The sequence below is a fragment of the Chanos chanos genome, chromosome 5, assembly GCF_902362185.1.
Source record: "Chanos chanos chromosome 5, fChaCha1.1, whole genome shotgun sequence".
NCBI lineage: Eukaryota > Metazoa > Chordata > Actinopteri > Gonorynchiformes > Chanidae > Chanos > Chanos chanos.
In genome coordinates this window covers 42,558,315-42,580,251 of record NC_044499.1, presented here as the reverse complement: position 1 = coordinate 42,580,251, position 21,937 = coordinate 42,558,315, and the positions used below count along the sequence as shown (strand labels likewise).

Here is a 21,937-nt window from a genome sequence, read left to right as displayed (position 1 = left end):
ACCTCTAAGTATGTTGTGATGCATATGCAAACATACACAATCTTTGTTTCTTCACAATCATGCAAACTGTGTATGGGATCAAGCTGTAAAAAAAGAAAAAAAAGAAAAAAAAAAAAGACCAAGAGGCCAGCACCTTCATAGTGTGGTCCAGTAAAAAGTTTTGTCTTTAGCTGCTGAGGTTAAAATTTATGTCATTTCTGGATTTAGGACCAAGATGCTTTTCAACAGTAGAAAGGTTCAGTGGTGCCAGCCTGTATAGTTGGTATGTTCTGAGTTGTCCTTTAGTGGCGCTTACTCTCCAGGATGCCCCTCCAGTCGTCGGCCCAGGAGAGGAGGCGACGCTGGGTAGGGCTGGGAGGTAGGTGTTTGTTATGGCAGGCAGTGAAGAGAACATGCTCCCAGCTTGGGTTGGGCTCCACACCTGCCCCAAGCCAATCATAGATATTGTGATGACAAGATGAAGTTGTAAACTCGAGGACAAATGTGCCAACACAGAGTGTAATCTTTAGCTTTCTATTTATAAAACAGGCAGAGTTAAGCTTCAGAAGAAAAAAACGTAAGTGTATATTTGTACCTACCTTGTATATCTGGCTTGTCGTCTATAAGGATATCGCCGCTCACGACTGTTTTGTCCCTTGTCAGGATGACATGCTCCAAAAAGTCATAGCCTAGATGTTTTTCTATCCACGCATACTACACACATGTCCACACACACACACATACAGATGTATGTTTTCATAAAAACTGAGTCTTCCCTTGACTCTCATTCAAATCAAAGCCACAGTAGGTAAAAGCCTAATCTAGAGTGACTTTACAGCCAACTACGGCACAGTGAAAAGTTTGAAACAATTACTCACCTTTTCATATGGACAATGGCAATAATGTTTTATTGGACTCGTGCAAATGAAGACATCTGTACTGAGAGAAGAAAGAAGAGAGGAGAGGAAAAGAAAAGAATCGTTTTTTTTGTTTGTTTTATTTATTTTTTTTTTTAGAACATTAGAACATATGACTCATGTATGACCCATTACTTGGTCGACCAACATCTGCCCCGCAAACACTGATAAGAAAAACATGGATAATTCATAATAGCAATAAACTGGTCAACTTGACAGCTGACTCAGTGCCTCATAGATAAGGATATATTTCTACTGTATATGTATTTTGATCAAAGATCGATGATTGTGGTGTGAATGTTCCCTCTTCCCTCTGAGGAACAGCTAGAAATTTCAGTAGCAGTCTTTGGAGGTATTATTTATTTGTGAGTCTTTAAACCTCACTAAAACACATGATCTGTAAACATACTTCTCCATCTTAGACATCTCCTTCACAGCTTCCACACCTCCAGGAAGGGGTTCCAGTTCAATGAAGAAATCCTTTGACTCCCAAATGCTAATGGCCTTCTCCTAAAATGAAAACAAAATCTACTAATATCTTTATTTTTTAACACAGTTAACAGATGAAGTGGATACACAGCTGACAAATACATGCTCATTTGATCTCCATCCCGTGAGTGGCTGTCAGTGAAACAGTCATTTTCATAACCAGCGTCTGTTTGATGTGCGGACACTTCGATATTTACACCGAACTGACTGGGATGCAAAAAGAGATATAAAAGTCATAGAGTGAAAATATCGTGTCCTGCATAAACACTTACGCAGAGGTCACTTCTCAGCTGCCCATACTGAGTTGATACCCAAAATCCTCTTCGATCCTCCAGAGTGATATACGGTTCGTTTGGATACCTTGCCCTGTATTTCTTCAGGAATCCTCCTTCAAAATCCGCTATAACACCGTCCATATCCACGAGAACTCGTAACCTCTTGTTGGAGGAAGACATTTTCGAACATAGCCTGTATTGGCAGTGAAGTGAGGAAGTCTTTCTCCCAAGGAGGCGTACAATCCACGGCAATGTCATTATTCGCGGAAGGCTTAACGTTAGCTCCGTTCAATAATATCTCGACTGATAAGACCGTTCGAAAGTCCACAAACCTTAAAACCGCGTTGTTGTTGTTGTTGATCAGTACAACAGGGTTTCATTTACGTGGTTTCCCCAAAAGCACTTTTGAATGGATAGTAGTTAGTAGTAAGTCGTTGGCTAAGTTAGATTTCTTTTCCTTTCTTATATTACTATTTTCAGTGTCGCTAAGCTAGTTGAAAGCATTAACCAGCTTAGTTAGCCACCAGCAAAATAGGTTGGTCATGCGGATTTTGCTGGGGTTCTAAACAAGTCCCTCTAGATGTGTTTCTTTGTTTGTACTGTGTTTTGTTTTTGTTTTCAGGTGGTCAAAACATAACGATCAATGCTTTTCCGATGGACGGTGCTGGATTGTAAACAGTTGACCTCTCTCTCCATTCCCCTGTCCACCACTGCATTAGTGTTTGTTTACAACCGAGCAAATGTATGGCGTTCGGGTGAGACAAACATGCAGGTCAAATTCTGCAATTGGTTGGGGTGTTCGCTAGAGGAAAAAACAAAGCAAACAAAACAAAACATGCTTTACATTCTTAACATTTGTCTAAATAGTCTGCCTGGTGCCTTTACTGCGAGTCAAGCAAAACTTAGCAGCGTTTGATCCGGAAGAGTTACATATCAGCTTCCGATTCTTTTTAACAAAATAAAAATCCTTGTATTAGCATGCCCCCAAATGTAGTTTATCATATATGAGGGAATATTGGCTATTCAAACTTATGAGCTCAGTAGAATTGTCAATTTCAAATCGCGAAGGAAAACATGCAATTTCAATTTTACTCATACTTTTGTTTGATGATTCTAGTACATATTTGTGGATATAGTTAAAAGGAAATGATATGTGCTATGCTTTCAAGTTATCGACTGTGTCAATAATGAAACTTTATAAAAAGATATATCTTTAAGGGGAAAATAAGCAGTCAGCTGAAATAATTATGTAATTTAAGGTTGTCTCAGAAGTTTTTTTCCTCTCAAAAATTATTAAAGAATTGTTAGTCTTGTCAAACAGTGTTCATAGGAACCCCATCACTGAATTAAAGAGCTGCTGTATTCAAAAACACCCTTGTCAGGAACTCTCTCGTCACCACAGCTGTTTTTTTTTATATGTCACTGACTTATTTGAGCAAATATTATTCTTGTTCGACTAAATGACCAACAAAAGTTGTTTTCAGTGACACTATGAGATTCCTTCAATGTATACAGAACAATGTCTTATTTAAGAAAACCCATAAAATCGGACATACTACAGCGGCATGTAAGAATCTGTGTAAATATGACTTATGTACCATGCTCACTCCCATTGCACGGAGAAAACATAGTGAGATATGATCCTCATTTGATGCCTCCAGTCAGAAAAATGTCATAGGTCAAGAGAACATAGAAGATTTCTTAAATGTATTTAGAAATGCAAATAGAGATACGCGACATGGGAATGCCAGACACACTACATTCTACGAGAAACTGAGTTGCTATAATCAAATTCCGACTGTATTTTCCAATGACTGATCTGTAATGTAATATGTAATATCAACTTCCTCCACTACTGATGTGTATGTTATGATTAGTATGCTCAAGATTAACTTCTCGCGATACTTCACTGTTGGTGGCGGCTGTGGCCCCATCCCTTCTAGCTTGCAGAGTTGTTTCTGGCATTTGAATGAAAATCGTTCTGAGAAGACTGCCTCATACATCTGCGTGATAATGGCTTCAGCTTTGGAGCAGTTCGTCAACAATGTGCGGCAACTCTCTGCGCAAGGTATGTTCGTTTACAGAGCAAATTAGAAATTTAAGCGATTAGCGCCTGTTAGCTAAAGCTAAGCAGTGTATTGCTAGGCTGCAGTGTTGCTAACTAGCATAGCTATGCTAGCTAGCTGTATAGTCCAAGGTAGTTATACTAATGTAGCTAAGGGTAGCCAAGTGCACAAGGAGATTTTTAAGCTACCCTGGCACAACATCTAGCTCGTGAACTAGCAACTAGCAGTTAGCCAGCTAGCCTCGTATTTTGCTGTCATTATGTAAACACAACTGTAGACGAAGTATTTTGCATATGATGTTGAAATCTGAAGACAGCTACATTGCTTTCTCGTAGCGAAGTGGGGCTGCTATTGCTAATTTGAACAAAATTCGATTAAGTTGTTTTGTGAAAATCCAAAAATCTCTCTATCCCTCTGAGAAATGATGCTAGTTAGCACGTTAACATTTTGGGCAATCGTTCCACCCCCAGAATAATTATGATTGGATGGAATTGCGAAAGGCCTAAGATAATTGGTAAAGAAATGTCAAATCTACTTCCCTTATTCCAGGGCGAACGTGAGACGTGCAGGCCTTAAGTGACGGTTCCTCAAGCTTTGACACTGTAGCTATGAATCTGGTTGAATAAAAACGCTAAATTCCATTGAATAATTTTGAAAGGTCCCCGACTTAGTTCAGCCTCGTGCTATAATATAGATTTTGCTTTTAGATATCAAGGCCCAGGAGAACAGCCTATTGTCACAACATTATGCGCTACATGAATTTCTACACTGCAAGGGATTTTAATTTTATTAATGCCATGTATGTGAAGAACTTACTCAAATTTATTAACAAAAAAAGATTCTAACTGCCAACAACTTTAGAAACATATTTAACATGTTACCATGTGTTTAGGCTTTTGTATGAAAGCTATTAATTCTTAGTTGAGAGAGAATTGGTAGACCAGCAGGCCAGTGAAATGTGTTCTCTGCAATTCCCCGTCATATCAACTAGAAACACTGAATATAACTTCAGTTTTGCATAATTTCAACATACATGAAATCTTAAGGTCTGCTATTGCTTTGTCCTCTCAGGTCAGATGACTCAACTTTGTGAGCTGATCAATAAGAGTGGGGAGCTGCTGGCTAAGAACCTGTCCCACCTGGACACTGTGCTTGGGGCGCTGGACATCCAGGAGCACTCCCTTGGGGTGCTGGCTGTGCTGTGAGTCAATGATTTGAACTCAGTTTGTACTTAAAATTTGTTGAGTGTCTCAGAGGATTACTGTTGTCAACAAACAGGTCTTGTAGAACAACAGAGTCATTGTCAAGACGTGTTTGTTGATTTGTGATGGGTGCAAATTAGAATGTGGTGTTTGAATGGCTAGTTAACCTTTGAATGTTTTGCTTAATGCGTCTGTAAGACCTGGAGACATCTTTTCAATTTGTAAAAATGGCTCTTTAAGCCCAGGTCGTGACCGTAAGAATACAAATATACCCTGTGTTCTGAAAAATCACTCCTGTTTAATTTGTGCCTATTCTATATTACATTGGCTTCAGGTTTGTCAAGTTTTCCATGCCAAACATCCCAGACTTTGAGACACTGTTTTCCCAAGTGCAACTCTTTATTAGCACCTGCAACGGAGAGCACATCAGATATGCAACGGACACTTGTAAGTGCAGACTTCCCCACACTGTAAACAGCTCTTCTTTTTGTATATATATTTTAATATAGAAGCATAAGTCAAACAGATTTATGGAATTTCTATATGGAAGTACTTTCCTCAGTGTTCCTCTTTTATCTTGACTTACAGTTGCTGGCCTTTGCCACCAGTTGACAAATGCCCTTGTAGAGCGGAAACAAGTAAGGCAATATTTTATGTGTTTGAATGACATTTTGAATAGCATACAGATGCACTCTTTTATTAAAAACAAAAGTGAAAGAACAATAGATAAAAATGTTTGCTGTCTTTACAGCCATTGCGGGGGATAAGCATACTCAAACAGGCAATAGACAAAATGCAGATGAACTCAAACCAACTTACCTCAGTTCATGCAGACCTTTGTCAGGTAGGTAAATCCAAAATAAGAGCCACTATACATAAAATATATAAAGCTACCGTATTATACTGTGGGTGCTCCTCTGGAATGACCATTGCACACTGCATTTATACCATGAAATTTAAATATAACTTTGCCATGCATTATACTCCTACTCTTTATAACACGTAGCCCCTGTTTCACTCGTTCAGTGCTAACAGAATATCTGTTGTTTCCTTCACTCATCCGCTCGTAGTTATGCCTGCTGGCAAAGTGCTTCAAGCCTGCCGTTCCTTTTCTGGAGCTAGATATGATGGACATCTGTAAAGAAAATGGAGCCTATGACGCAAAGCACTTTCTATGTTACTACTACTATGGAGGCATGATCTACACTGGTCTGAAGAACTTTGAACGGGCACTGTATTTTTTTGAACAGGTATATCTGTGATGCGTACCTCAGTTTAGCATTTTACTATGGTGCTGCCTTATACAGTGCTTCTCCTTAAGGTTAAACTTTGTGCCTACATTACAAAAATTTGAGTTCTCAATAAAAAAAAAGCAGTTTTTACTGACTGTACATTTTGATGTACAGTCACCATAAAAAAGTTATGAACTCTGATATGATTTTTGTAGACCCCGTCATATCTTTCCTTTTCTCCGCAGGCAATAACCACTCCAGCTATGGCAGTCAGTCACATAATGCTAGAAGCATACAAAAAATACATACTGGTCTCCCTCATCCTCCATGGCAAAGTACAGCAACTCCCCAAGTACACATCACAAATTGTGGGCAGGTTCATCAAGGTAAACATATGAGGAGAATTGTTGTGAGGACTTGTTCATTTAAGCATGGAAATAACTGCATTAACAGCTATCAGTCTGTAGACATGTTCAAATGCCATTTATGACATTTGTCTGCACCTGCTTTGCATATTGAGAGTGTTAAGAGTATTACATACATACAAGACAGTTTCAAACCCAAATGTACATGGAATAGTTGTCTCTGTAGCGTTTAAAAATGTTTATTTTGGTATTTTTTTTTGTAACACTGTAATGTTGGGTGGGCTTGTACATTTTAGATTTGGATTATCATTGGCCTTCAGCGGATGGAATTGAGTAATGTGTTTATGTCTTCGCAGCCCCTCAGTAACGCTTATCATGAGCTGGCTCAAGTTTACGCCACCAATAATCCAGCAGAACTGCGCAGTCTGGTGAACAAGCATAGCGAGACGTTTACAAGGGACAACAACATGGGCCTGGTCAAGCAGTGCTTGTCCTCACTCTATAAAAAGAATATCCAACGGCTAACAAAGGTCTGAGAGGAATTACTAAGTATAATTCAAACATTATTGATAAGAGTTAATGAGAATATATGTCCATCATAAACATTCATGGGAGGCAGCCTTCCCTGCGCACCTTTAGGTCAAACATAAGAGATTTGAAATGTTTATGACGTTTAAGGAAGGGTTTGATCTCATCTGAATATAATGCGTAGTTTTCTATGTGAGGGTTTATCTTGGTGAGCAGATTGTGTGACCGCAATAAAGCGAATTAATGACTGTTAATGACTGAAACTGTTTTGTGCTGAGAGCGGTTTTTCCCTATTCATAATGTTGATGTTGAAAGTGTTTTGAAATGAGATGCACTCTAACGTCATCATCTGTTTTGCAGACTTTCCTGACACTGTCCTTACAGGACATGGCAAGTCGAGTGCAGCTGTCAGGCCCACAGGAAGCTGAGAAATATGTTCTTCACATGGTAAGGGAACATGTCAACATCTTGCATGCACTTTTTCATGCACCATTTCATTATAATTACATGTAAAAGTACAAATATTGTACACATCATGATAAAAGATTCCATTTTTGGGGACCAGTCATCAAAATTGCCTCAAATACTAAGTATATGACACAGTCTAAGACAATTCTTCAGCGCTCCGTTGGCGTGGCTGAAGACCGGATAAATCTTTTGGTATTGTACACTTCTGGCATAGTTTCAGCGCAGTTTAGCATGACTGCAATGAAATCAAGACTCTGTTGTGTTTTGACCCAATTGAACGTTCCGTAATCTTTGGAAAGTAATAATCAAATCCATCCTTAATCTCTTGTCTGCGACAAAATGTCTCTTTTCTATTGTTGCATTCTTAATTGTCCCGTTATTTGTAGATCGAGGATGGAGAGATCTATGCCAGCATCAACCAGAAAGATGGTATGGTCTGTTTCCATGACAACCCAGAGAAATACAACAACCCTGCAATGCTCCACAAAATTGACCAAGAGGTTTGTAATAATACTCTTCAGACTTTACTGCTTTGCTCCCATCTACATAGGGCTTGTGTTGAATGTGAGGCAAAAAAAAGAACTTTATGGGAAAATAAAAGCTGCCATAATTTTCGCCTTCACCACCCAACTTCTATCATTTTTTTTTTTTTTGTCCTTGGAACTACTTTCCTTGTCTCCTTTGGCCACCAGTCCTATTCATAAGAGATGCACAGATGCAAGCGTGTATAACTACAATAGATAGTAGGACATTACTGTCCTCTTCATTAGAGAATGGACACATGTGACACATTAAATTCTATGCGTAAAAACATTATTTTTATTTTTGCACTGCTTTGAATGGGAATCACAGATTTCAATGACCGCTCAAGTGAAGATTTAGATTTTGAACAGCAAATGTTCTTAAACATGTCCAGATTTTTTTTCCCCCCCTGTTGTTTTGTGATGGTCCTTGTATTTGTCAAGGTGATGCCCTCCACATGATGGAATTGTTTACTTTGGTCCATTTGTTTATACCTCAGCCGGAGTGTAATGTATATTCCAAAAGGAGATGTATTTAATGTTGCATTTTTATTCAGCTGATTTTTTTTTTTTTTTGCATTATGTGAATTGCTGCATTTTCAGCACTGCATCAAAACAAAGCATATGTGTCACTTACATAACAGGGAGTGGTGATCTTATCAGTCCACCATAGGGCTGAAAACCTGTCATGACTTGAAAACAAATGGTCTTGGCAATGACCTCCCTTCTTTATCTTTTCTGTGTTTGTATAGTTATGATTGCCTGTTTATTATATATTCTGCACTTCTTTTCACTGTGTCACACCTCTTTAATAAGCTATACTCAGGCTGTCTCCATGTCTGGTTCTAGATGGTGCATTACTCTTAACCAGAATTTCATGCTGCAGTGAAGTGCAGTTTTCTTTATATTTTATGTTCGTGTTTTCTGAACAGATGCTGAAGTGTATAGAACTGGACGAGAAGTTAAAGTCTATGGATCAGGAGATCACAGTAAACCCTCAGTTTGTGCAGAAGGTAAGGGATCGCTCCTAGCTGACACACTTAGCACGTTTAATCGCAAAACACTTCAGCTCTGAAATCAGTATTATGATAAAGGATCTTATATGATATGAATGACATATCATATCTATGACAGGATAAGTCTTCCTGTCAGGTCCGAGTTTAATTTCACATGTCATCTTGTTAAAAATGTTTATGCTCTTGTCTTTAGCTTTCATTACCTCATTAATCCTCCCGATTTGAGTCGTCTTTCATTGTAAATGATTATTGATTGGATGACAGAGGTTATTTTGTTCTTCCCTGGGTGTCCAGAGCATGGGAACACAAGAGGACGATGTTGGTAGCAAGACGTCAAGCTACTCCTGAGGACGTTGGATTGATTGGGAGGAGCACAATCCTGCCTCATATAACTTGGAACACATCCATAAGAGGAAGATCTATTGAGCATGGACAATATTGGAAGAAAACATGAATTTGTGAAATGATCATTTGGTTCTTTTACAGTGTCTGAAGCACCTAAACACAAAAAAACAGTTTTGTCAGTGTTTTATTTATCGAAGTTCAGGTTAAAAAGCCACTGCTGCATTAACAACATTAACAATAAAAATCTGAACTCCTGTGTTCAAAACGATGTGATTAATCATCATTACTTTAATTTGTAGATTATCTATATATAGATGTTTTTGTTTGGTTGAGAATTTTGTTGCGGATGACTGCAGTGCATGAACTCCACAATTCTGCTCGTTTGATCAGTTGAACTCTAATGTGCATCACTTGGATACACTACTGGACAACCCAGAATATATCATCAAAGTCGGCTGTATGAAGTGACTAAAAGGTATTCATTAAGCTGCACCTTGGCAATCCAATTGGTCAGCTAGATGTTCGCTGACTTACTATACAGAGGTCTGCTTCTCGTTGTCTTGCCGTTTTATTTTTTCACGGATTTATTTGTGAGTTACATATGGCTTAAGTCAGTTGTTTCGGGTTCAGATAAAGTGTGCGCCTTAATCGTAGAATTGGCGTGTTTCCATGAAAACAACAATGAATATGCAGTTTTCCCGAACATTTCGCGCTTTATTATAAGGAAAAAATAGCACGCATCTGAACTGCCAGAATTACTTAATCCCTACTCACTGTAGGTGCCAATTAAATCAGACAATAAACTCTTAGTCAATCGCAATTAAGGCGTGATCATTTGTGACAGCCATTTATCAAATAGAGCAAGAAGTGTGCAAAATTTAATTTGAACAGTTTTACGTGATCAAACCCCTTGGTAGTATTCCAGTGTTTGCTGGGTCAAGATAAGCTTATGTATTAGCATAATATGCAACTGCATGTAAGCGACTGGTTCAGGACACTTTCAAAAATCTCCATCGGAAGTGACGCACCGGCGCAGGTCCTATAAAGTCAACAGTTGATAAACAAGTAGAATATCTATCGGATGTTGGAATCAGGGAATATCATTTAATCTACTCCAAATTTGTTGTATAAATAAGAATAAAGTTGAAAGCTTTAGTACCGAATAGGGCTATGGGGAGGTTTGTGCATTAGACTGTTTGGTTCACACTATACGACTGTTTTTAAAGAACTCAACTTACTTCAAGAGACTCGGGATAGTGCCTTTTACATTGTAGTTGATTGACATCTTGAGACACTTCTTGATGCGTTTTCTTTGTAGCCAATGGGAATTTTTCTAATGAGTGTATACGCCTTTTAACAAAGAAAGACATGTTCTGCCGCCAACCATATTGTAGTTCTTCTCTAAAAAAGGGCGGGTTTTGAAATGAAACGACACAGATAACCGCCAATCAGATTCAAGCATGAACAAACCTCTGCCTATCACAACACGACGCTGCAAGGATTGTATCGCCCACGGTGTTCTGTTGAATTCCATTGCCGTCCATTAAAACAAACGACTTGGGAAAATACATGATGAAAGTGGGTATAATAAGACCTACATTTCCGACATTGGCATAATAGCAGAACTGTCATATTTATGGTATAGGAAGCCCTTCAAGGATTGCCTTAATGTGTTCCGCACGCATCTTCGTCAGTGCCGTGGCTCCCTCCATAGCCTGCCGAATCGGAACAATTGGTGGATAATTCTCTCCTTGACTTGGTTGAGCACGTTTCGTCGTAAAAATATTTTACCAATCGAATGTCGTTTCTGTCATGAGTCCAGCCGGGTGCTCCCATGTGAACGTTTTCAAAGTGGACAACTGGAAACAAAATCTACGAGTCATATACCAATGCTTTGTGTGGAGTGGCACGGCTGAAACCAGGAAACGCAAGGTAAAACGAGAACGTTCAAACTGCATCAGAACTGAAACGCATCTTTGCATATGACACTGTGTCCCCGTATTTAATGGAACACAATCAGTTACCCCAAGCCACACATTTTGCTATTTGCAAATATTATGTATCTTCCATAGTCTGGTCAAGCTGAAGTTTCTGCTGGTGAAATATACTAGTGGACGTGACGTTTCGGTTGGCCTGGGCAAGCTTTCGCAGTAACTAGAGGTGTGATTGACAGGTAGGGGGTAACGCAGTGGCCAGCATTAACTTTGCGTGATGTTAAAATGCGGACTGTCGATAACGGTTAGTTTAGTGGGTGAAAGTTTGTTACAAAGAACGAATCAGTTGACGTTGACATGTACCCCCACATTATCAGTCTCAGCTGTTTAATTTTTCAATGTCTAGTACGATAAACCTCTAAACAACCGCCCTAGTGACTTCTGGAAGGAACACACTATTCTAGTGCCAACTGCATTTTCAATTTGATTGCTGACCATCCGAGAGCCCCAATGCAGCAAGTTGATCATTGGAAATAAGGGCGTTTTTATAAGATCTTCTCAGTCTCTTTGGATGCATATGTATTTTCCCATCAAAGATTTGCGTATATACTGTGGTGATCTCTTCTGCTAAGTTACCGTGGGTCTCCACCCGGCCAGCACGCGACAGAACCGATTCAAGAATGATGCAGCGATATGAATGCAGTATGTACGTGGTGGAGCTTCCTGTCCGCCCGGTCGACAGTTGTTTATCACCCAGTCACATTGTAAATCAAGGCTAAGGTGTAATCATCACAATATTCTTGGTTCAAACAAACTGTCACTTCTGTCATCTCTAAGACATCTATTTCGTCCATTTAGCACGTCCCCCATTTACCCTCTGGATTATTTTATAACCGCTCTTTAGACGTTGCCTCGCACCCTCTAACCCAAACAAGTTAAATGCGTGTAGTTACTTTGGTTCAGAATATTTTAGGTTAGCGGCGGTCAACAAGTACTTGCAAAGCACATTCAGTGATTTAGCTAAAATCCTAGCACACGGGGTCAAACATGAGACTGCTGAACAAGCTAGGCTAGGTTCCCTGTAATTGTAGCAGAAATGACTGCAAGTGGACATATCAGTGATTTGCTGCATAGAATGTGCATTTTCAGTCTTGAACACTAGCCTTCCTCTTCACTCACTGCTTTTCAGCAGCTGCAGAGGTTGTGGTATTTGAGACATCACCAGGCACAAGGATTAGGAGCGGCTGTTATAAAAAGGGCCAGGGTTGTTGTATGGTACAGAACGTCACCATTCTAGTTAGACACTTGCTATCTTAGAGGAGCTTACTTAACAACATCAAGACCATTTTCCATTCATAGACATAAACCTTTAACACAGTGGAAGATGAGACCTGCCCTGTGGACGTGTGGTTGTACTGAGAGATGAATTATGTGGTGGGGCTCGCTCGCTTTTGATCTGTCGTGGTGAAGAGTGAGTGAAACAATAGGCATAAATACATAACCATAAACATTTGGGATGCATTCATCCCTGACTGCTTTTGTGTTTGACAGAAAAGAAAGTAACAGTGAGACAGCTTTTCATGCTGCGTTATGTTTTGCTCCGGTGCTTAGTTTGGAGAATCAGACTGCGTGAACGCACTAGGTAAGAATACTAGCATAGCTTAACGAGGACGGAGGACTGGCAGCAAACATGGAAAGAGGGCAATTTAAAATTACCTGGAAGCAAGTGCCTATGCCTTCCAGGCGCTTGATATGTGAGACCTGCCATTTTACATATGACCAGAAAATCACTGTGAGTGCATGACTAAATGGGAAAGGAAGGGAGAGAATCACCTCCGCTGGGTTCTGCTCAAAGGCTGACCTGGTTTGGCCTGATCCGTGTTGGTGCTTCAGCCGATGACCACACGTAAAGAATGACATCAAGAACCATTGGCCATTCAAAACCGCACACTTGTTTCTATCGAGAATCTGTCCCAAATGCACCCCAGTGCCATGGTTACAATAATTAAAGTAAATGGACACAGCCGAGAGAGGGAGAAAGAAAAACAAACACATTGACTGTGTAGGGAGGCAGTATTAATGAACCTGCGATTAGCTAATTTGTCTGTTTGAAAAACACCTCTTTCTTGTGTATGGATAAACAGAAACAGAAGAGACAGGAAAGGGAGTTTGTTAATAAAATGGAGAAAAAAAATGTCCCCTTGAACCTGTTTCTTACTGTACTCTCAGACATGACAATGTTACCATTTCATGTTGAAGGACCTAGAGTCTTGTGGTGAAGCAGGGAGGCTAGTTAGTTTCTACAGAGGGTGAGTTGTTCTTATTGGATAGGAACTATGTGTTTTGGTTTTAAACCCATTGTGCCTTTTATCATTTTATGGGTTCTGGGACATATCTTTGAAAATAAATTTGGAAGTTCCATTAAGGAATGTGCTGTTCTGCCGAACAGTTCTAGGATTTAAACTCAGTCTTATTAATTTGGTCCTAGCAGCTGTGACACATTGAAATGTGTTTTGAATTCTCCTCGTCTATTCCAAGTCCTTTTAGATTCATAGGGATAGTTCAGACCAGGCCAGACCAAAACCCATTCCTTTATTAATCTCTAATTTATTAGCAGTTTATATGTCTTTTATGGGTTAGTTGCACAGAATCTATGTTCCAAATTATGCTATGGGTCTCGAGCAGGCCATCAATAATTCAGATTCAATCCAACTGCTGGCTCTTATTCATAATCAGACATTCCCTGTGAGAATGGGTAGAATATATACTGTTATATAGTAGGATTCCACTTCTCTTTGAATCTTAAGGAATGATTTATACAGGAGCCAATAAAAGCCTGAAGGCTTCCTACAGTGGACCTGAGGAGCATGTCAGGGACTGTAGAACATGTTAATTCAGATAGAGAGGCTGATGGAGCTGAAGGTTGGAGGGGGATGTCTTACCTCACTACTGTTTTGTGCAGCTTCATAATTCACTGCGCTATAAATCCTTTAAGATGCTGTTTGTGACATGCGTATTAATGAAGATGGTTTGTATTTGTAGTAGGCCTATGCACAGTATATTGACTTTTTGTTTTAACGTTGTTATTCGATATTAACTAGCAAAGTTGTCAGACTTACTGAAAGTGTCCCAGCTTTGAATTCTTTTCTTGTTTTGGCCTATGTGTGTGTGTGTGTGTGTGTGTGTGTGAGAAAGTGTTCTGATTTCTGCAGAGAAGCGTTTGCCATCTATGTGGTGTTTGTCACAAAGCCAGGTGCTCAGGATTCACACATACATAAGGGACACAGGAGAGATGGACAAGCTCTCTTCACTAATTGTGTTCTCTTCACTGATACATCCTCGCCTCTCCTCTCCTCTCCTCTCCTCTCCTCTCCTCTGCTCTCCTCTCCTTCATTCCATGATTCTCTTTCATTCCCTTGCCCTCTCCCTTTTTCCTTTTCCCCTGTGTCTCTCTCTCTTCTCTCAGCTGATTTTATTGATTTTGCCTTTAGCAAGCTCATCACAGTAATACTAACTCAGAGGCAGTCAGCCCTTCCTCATCTGCATGCATTTGAACTGTCACCACCTATCCCCTATTATCTCTCTCTCTCGCTCTCTCTCTCTGTCTCTCCCTCTCTTCCTCCATCCCCTCTCCTTCTCTTTTTGTTCTTTAACTTGTCGTTCATGGCCCCCCTCCATTTCATTACCCACATGGTTCCTATTTGTGTCACTCATAGAAACAGCAAGCCACTGATTGGGTATTTGGTTGCCACAGCAACAGAGAGCTTTGTTTTGATTGGCAGTTTGATTACTGGACTGTATATAGAAGATTAGACCTATTGACTACTGGCACTGACCCTTCCTTTTGTAATGCGACTGACAGGCCGCTTTCTTTGTTACCTCGTTTTACCTTTATGACTGTCTTAGTGCCTGTGTCCAGAGATTGGCACACGGCTTTCCTGTGTATTCTGCTGTATGCTTTAGACAGCTGATCTGAGAGCGCTATTGAGCTAATAATGGAAGATGACCATACTGTTTCATCAATGGGTTATATAAGTCTTTTATGTGAAGTCATTGTGTTAGCAGGTGTAGATTTGAGACTTCATAGTTAATAAGCTCCTCCAGGCTAAGGGGCAGGTCTGTCATTGTTTAGCTCAAGCCCTTTGATGTTTCTGGGCAAACCGAAGATCTGAGGCTTGGCATTCTCACACCATTTTGTGTATATTGAATTTCAGACTTTGTTGAATTGCATGAGTGCTCATCTCTAATTTGTTTATGGTAAAATCAACGGAATCAGGTGAGAGTCAGTTTCCATGGGAGGATCTCTGACAGTTATGATTTCTCATGTAGGAGACACCGTTGCCGGTTCGCTCTGTGTCTACGTACCGACATCCGTGGACAGTAGTTTATGTGGCTCTGTGTTTGGGGTCTTGGACAGTCAGGCTTTGTTGGCTTATGCACTGGGCTTCTGCCTTTGCCAGAATGTGGCGGCTGAACTCTCCGTTTCTTTTGATGCCTGTTTCATTTAGTCTGCTGTGTTTCACTTCCGCGCTAACGCTGCAGCTAACAGAGGAGCCCTTCTCTCAGGCCTGCCTCAGGCTGATGTCATCTGACCCCCAGACCAGCCACATACTCTGCACTCTCTGTTTTTTTTGGGATTGTCCGTCTCTCTTTCTCTCTCTCTCTCTCTCTCTCTCTCTCTCTGCAGAGAATGATGGATGAGCTGTGCTTCTGTATGACACCCACTAGAGGAAACTCTAAGTCACACAAGGCGAGCTGTGTGACATCTTGCCCTCATTTGTCATACCCATCTTGCACCTGTGGTCTCTGAGCAAATTATGTCCAAGAGTGGACTGAGTGATCAATTTTACAGTTGGAACTGATGCTTAACAGCTTTAACACAACTGGTTGTGTGTGCGTGTGTGTGTATCTGTCTGTCTGTGTGTGTGTGTGTGTGGATGTATAGAGCTAGCAGCAGTCTTGTTGGAGGATGTCTCCCCTCCTTAGCTGTGTCTCTATTTCAGACAGGGCTCAGATCAATAAATCATCTAATAGGACATTAACAATGACAGGAAAGAGTGCTGACACCGTCAGCTTGCACCGAGGGAGGTTGGTGGCGAATGAGAAAAAGAAGAAAGGAGGTAATAAGTACAGTTTAAACGAAAAGAAGACAAGAATAGAGGTATTTGATTAGAGGATATGAAGTAGAGGATGAGCAAGAGGAAGAAATCAGAACTAAGAGTGATCGGAGAGTTGTTGCCTGAACCTGCCTCTGGGAATTAAAAAGAAACAGACATTTTAATTCCTTGCCTGCTCTATCACACCTTATTCGGCACATTAGATAGTTATCTTTACCCAAATCAGGTGTGATTGAGGGGAGAGATGTGAAACGTGCAGAGTCGCGAGCCCCTCGGAGCAGGACCGGGAAACCCTGGTTGAGATGGAGAAGGGTGTGTATGCAGGGAGAATGGGCCTTGCCTGGCATGACAGTGTCACACTGCTGCCCTGCAGACTGCTTAGCTCGGCATTGGTGGAGCCCAGTATTGAATTAAGTCCAGTTTAACTCATGGTTTGACACTTAACATTCTGGCATTCATCATCTTTGAAGTTACATCTGTTATCTGCTCTCTTGTAGTGTCTGTTTGAGTACGTGTTAGGTTTACTGAGCTCATTTTATCCCAGGTCTTTCTCTCTCCGTTTCTATGTCAAATTATCTTAATGAACGAGGGAGAAACAATGCCTTTCTCTCCTGTTTTTTCTTTCGCTCCTTCTCATCTTGCCTCTCCCACCCCCGGCTTCTCTCTTTTTCTCCTCGTTCTATACATCTAAAGAGGATCAATGTGTTTGTCAGCTTTCATCAGCGAGGAGTGTTTTTGTGTGTGTGTTTGGCTAGGCTGCTGCTGGCAAAGGATCAGCTATGTGCATCCACACATTCTGTTCTCCAGAATTGTCTTCACATAGGCCTCCTTCAGTTCAGATACTGCTCAGGCAGATTAGCAGTCTAAGGCAGGTTTGGGGGGCTTAATTTGGGTTATTTGCAGTGAAGTGTTCACAAATATAGACGTTCATTTGCACAAGAGATATGTTTTATGTTTTATATGCCTCATTGAGATAATAACGCCTTTCCCTTTTCACTGATCATATTGCTAATGGAACTTGTACGGAAGTGGAAGTGTTTTTTTTGCCTCTGCTTAGCATTTGGTTTTTTAGTAACACAGAACATGCTGAACTCCTTTCCTCACAGAGGTGTAGTCCTTTTCGGCGCACCACAGCGTTGGGTGGCGTGGCGTTAGGGGAATACGGGCGAGGCATGATGCAAGGCTGAAATGGGGTCTGTGCAAAAAATAGCTAGTCTTGAATCCAAAGCACATCCAAGTTCAGCGTAAGACAAAGTTTGTTTGTAAAAAAAAAAAAAAAAGTCGATGTTGTGAATCTCCCCTGTTAACTCGGATGAAATGTGAAATGAGGACAGTGTAATTAAATCTCTGTCTTTCCCTCTCTCTCTCTCTTTCTCTCTGCCTCTCTCTGTCTTCCACTCTCTTGTCCTCTCTCTATCTCTCTCTCTCTCTCTGTCTCACACCCACAGGCCAAGTCATGTATTTGTCATATGTGTAGCGCTCACCTGAATCGGCTCCACTCATGTCTCCACTGTGTGTTCTTTGGCTGCTTCACCAAGAAACACATCCACGAGCATGCCAAAACCAAGCGACACAACCTAGGTAAGGTATTCGCGCATTACATTTCTTTTGTACTATCGTTTTATCGTCAAGAAGGCTTACAAAACAATACAAACATTTCAGTACTCCCTATTGACAAATGAATGACAAATCCGGTATCCACTGCACACAACTCTCTCTTTGAAATGCTCCCAAGCTCTCTCTCTCTCATACACACACACACACACACACACACACACACACACAAAGAACAAGTGTTACAACCAAGGTGAGGTGCTTGCATGCCAAAAACAAAGGTGGAGTCAAGGTAACACGCACAACAAAAACAGGATGCGTGTCCTCCAGGTAAAGGGCACATGCTCTGAGAAGAAAGAGAGAAAATCCAGCTGATACATGCCAAATGAAACACCATTATTTACACAAAAACTGAAAGAAAAATCGTCTCAACTCTGCTTCAGAACCCTCCTGTCCTGCATGTACACCTCTCCTCACTGAGGTATCATCAGAATGTCTGAATGAGGATCAGCACTCCATAGCCGGCTCCTGAGCCCTAATTTAGAGTGCAGGAGCACTGAACTGACCTGAGATCAGCTGAGACATTCCAGCAGATCTTTCTCAGCCCCCTGTAGATCAAAGGCCTGTTATTATTTTCCTCTGTTTAACAACGTGGGATGCCACAACCAGAAACAAATAGTACCCTCCACAAGCCCAGCTGGTTAACGGGGTAATTATAGTTTGCAGGAAAATAATAACTGCCGTCTGTGTGTGTGTTTGTATGTGTGTGTGTTACTTTAGATGGTAAATAAATCATGAAGGAAGTGCTCAGACTGGGAGCAGTTTCTGCTTGCTTGTGAATTTCCCGACTGCCATCTGCAGAACGATCGATTGATCAATTTCCCAACACCTTTAACATTATTTAAGCCTTTAATTTTGTAAAGCCACAAATTAGAAAGTCATCCGAACGACAAATCAAGTGACGGGTAAACAAAAACAGATTAAGAAAAATGACAGTAGTTTGTGCCGTCCATGAACATACTTTTCACGCTGGGTATAGAATAGCGCGCTAAAAGCAACGAGGTAGTGTGAAGTTGAAATAAAGGCTTTAGCTCCAAATCTGTAAAAGATCACCTCACCTACAGCCATTATTATTGGCGTTTTATTTTTGTGGCCTCAAATATCACTGACTTTTGAGTATGCTGAGTCACTGAGTCGGGTGCCTGCCTCAGATACTTAACCAGTCGACTAATAACCACAGGGCAACTTCTTCCTCTGTGTGGTTTCAGTTCAAGACACTTTTTACATAAAAGATAGAGCGCGTCAGAGCGAATGCAAAGACACAGTGAACATTACAGATCTATCGTTCATAGTGCCTTTTTTTTTTTTTTTTTTTTGTGCTATTGGAAACGTAAAAGAGAACACCCACAATGCAAAGGAGGAGAGGCGAAACTGGCAGAGCGCATCAACTCTCTGGTTGGAGTAGGCTCGTAAGGATGCGTCGCAGAGGTTATTGTGCTACGCTGTAATTTGTGTCATTTCCCAAATAGCATCGATTCCTTATAAGCAGTTTTTTTTTTTTTTTTTTTGGAGTGTCGGGGCTAGGCACATAGTGTTGGTATGATCATGCTCCTTTCGGCAAAGCAACTGTCTGTCAGTCTTATGTGAGCTTAGGCCAATCCTCCAGTGTTTGTTCCCGTCCTCTAGAGTTTGATTTAACATTTAATTAGGTTAGCTACTGAATGAAGGATGTCAGTGAAAGGATGCCAGAGCTGAAAAGAGGATGAATCTCAGAAGAGGGATAGTGGATAATTAAGTCATCTCATTGAAATTAAACCAATTGCCAGCCCCTTGGGCTTCTTTTTCTTTCCTTCTCTTTGTATGTTGTTTTTTTTTTTTTTTTTTTTGCTTCTAGTGTGTTCTCCTGTCTTTAGGCAGTTATGTTTTGTATTTACATATTGCCATTTGGCTGCCTCCATTTCATTTATACTTGTTTTGCATGTTCCTGAGAGCCCCCCCCTTCCCTCCCACCCCCTTTCTGCTCTTGGTTCCCATGGTTACCTGAAAGCCTGCTAGAGTTGTGCCTGTTCGTGGTAAAAGTCTCACCTCACCTTGTTATGCAACTTCTCCCTTTTCATCCCCTTTGCTGCCGTTTTGAGGCGTTTGCGTCAATCAGCGGCCTAATGGCTGGAGCCCCGGAGGGCTTTCATTTCACACCCTCACCTTTTCACCGCCGACTCACCAGCACCAGCTTTCATGACAGACCCAGACATGGCTGTCTTCCTTCACTTTGTATCATCACTTTTCTTTTTTTTTTTTTTTTTTTTTTTTTTGCTGAAAGATTCAGGGTTATGGTGGTACAGGCGCTGTTTTTGGCCTCACATCTGTGGACACTAACTGTAAAGTATTGCCACTAACAGAGATTAGTCTCCATCACTCTGGCCTACAACAGAGAGGCTCAGTGCACCTGTTTGAAACAGGACAGCTTGGCTTTCCACACAGAGCAAAAGAACATTCGCTGTCTCCACGGGCATACAGAGTCAGAAAATCTGATTGGAGTAAACAGTTGTTTATCATCTTTCTCAGATGTTGGTGGTTTATGTCTTATTTATACATTCATTTTAGTTTCAGTCCGTAGGCATCAAGCAAATGCCAACCTAAACAAATAACATTTAATCTCTGGTTTCATCTGCTCATCATTCCTGAGTAATTCTATCAAAATCCACTACATGTGCAGTAATTGCTAAACAAACTTGACCTTCAAAAGTGGCAGTGATATTAATTTCCTGTGAAGATGAGTTTGTTCTGCTTTTTTTACAGAGCATGTCACAATGTTTGACATAACCAACCAATCATGCGCAACACTTTGACTGTAATGCACAGTAAACAGTAGAGGTTTGGTTTGGACCATGGGAACGTATAGAATGTTTTGTCACTGTTTCACTCAGGCTGAAATGAATGAAAGTGAAACATCTTTTGTGGAACACAAAAGCTAAGAATGGATTGGTTAATACCTTCATCGCTCTTTCTCTTTCTCTTGCACAGCTGTAGATCTTTTGTACGGTGGAATATACTGCTTTGTGTGCCAAGACTACATATACGATAAAGACATGGAACAGATTGCCAAAGAAGAACAAAGAAAAGCATGGAAATTGCAAGGTACGGCTTTTCTCTAAATCCCCTACACTGCCCTTTGGCTTTCGTAATGCGCAGTAACATCAGCCATGGCTAACAAAACTGCTAATGCAGCCTTGGTGCGGAATAACATTACACCCCTTATCAGCTTTAGTCTTTTAGGATCTGCCTTACCTGCAGTGAAAAGCATTCGGATCTGTATGCTCAAACATATTCACACGGTCCAGGGATGGCCATTATACAGTGTCTTCAGTGCTCTGCGCAACTTCAAAATAACCTTGTTGTTACTATGGGTGCATTTGGGAATTTCAGTGGACGTTTAAGTGCATTTGGATGTAGAATTCTCCAGAGAGAATATGCATGATGATAATGAGTCTATCCTAATGACTCTAATGCAAAATGTTGTTGGCCTGTCCCAACTGGCCCAAAGATATCAGAACACTTTGCTCATATGCACACATATGCCTTGAGAATACCAGTTCTGAGTCCGCCGTCTTTCAGGTGGAGGGGTTGGGTTTCGACGGATGGCAATTACGCAATGACTTCAGTTTGAACCGTTCGTCATGGTGCGTGTTTAGCTGTGCAGACGTCTCTGGCTGTGTGTGTAGGAGAGTAAAAAGTGTTTGTTCTCGCCGCGTTTCTCTCAGGTATCGGAGAAAAATACTCGACTTGGGAGCCCACGAAACGAGAACTGGAGCTGCTGAGGCACAACCCAAAGCGTAGGAAAATAACCACAAACTGCACCATCGGTAAGACATTCCACAAGCTCGCCGTTTCTCAGAGCTCCTTGTTTTCCTCGTTCACGAGTTTGGAAA

At 40.9% G+C, this 21,937-nt stretch overlaps 3 protein-coding genes across 4 annotated transcripts in view; 2 read left to right on the top strand and 1 right to left on the bottom strand.

Annotated features, from left to right (window-relative positions):
* Window positions 1–281: 281 nt before the first annotated feature.
* nt5m (5',3'-nucleotidase, mitochondrial) lies at window positions 282–1,893 on the bottom strand. The gene is made up of 5 exons (XM_030775043.1): window positions 1,658–1,893; window positions 1,306–1,406; window positions 858–918; window positions 579–693; window positions 282–421 (listed from the first exon to the last, which is right to left on the bottom strand). Exons 1-5 carry the CDS (start codon window positions 1,838–1,840, stop codon window positions 282–284), a joined length of 600 nt encoding a protein of 199 aa, XP_030630903.1. The 5' UTR covers window positions 1,841–1,893.
* A 1,700-nt stretch (window positions 1,894–3,593) lies between these two features.
* cops3 (COP9 signalosome subunit 3) lies at window positions 3,594–9,625 on the top strand. 2 transcript variants are annotated; one of them, XM_030773441.1, is made up of 12 exons: window positions 3,594–3,728; window positions 4,798–4,927; window positions 5,263–5,375; window positions 5,517–5,566; window positions 5,680–5,772; window positions 5,999–6,178; window positions 6,406–6,546; window positions 6,882–7,055; window positions 7,414–7,500; window positions 7,908–8,021; window positions 8,975–9,055; window positions 9,353–9,625. In XM_030773441.1, exons 1-12 carry the CDS (start codon window positions 3,674–3,676, stop codon window positions 9,404–9,406), a joined length of 1,272 nt encoding a protein of 423 aa, XP_030629301.1. In that variant the 5' UTR covers window positions 3,594–3,673; the 3' UTR covers window positions 9,407–9,625. The 2 variants fall into 2 exon arrangements, with proteins under 2 accessions (XP_030629301.1, XP_030629302.1); XM_030773442.1 differs by lacking the exon at window positions 6,882–7,055.
* Window positions 9,626–11,215: 1,590 nt separating this feature from the next.
* The window catches only part of usp22 (ubiquitin specific peptidase 22), an 18,027-nt gene continuing 7,305 nt past the window's right edge, over window positions 11,216–21,937 (top strand). The window contains exons 1-4 of the mRNA XM_030773440.1: window positions 11,216–11,335; window positions 17,903–18,035; window positions 21,033–21,146; window positions 21,770–21,871. Coding sequence (XP_030629300.1) covers window positions 11,216–11,335; window positions 17,903–18,035; window positions 21,033–21,146; window positions 21,770–21,871 — 469 coding nt within the window. The remainder of the gene's footprint in view (window positions 11,336–17,902; window positions 18,036–21,032; window positions 21,147–21,769; window positions 21,872–21,937) is intronic.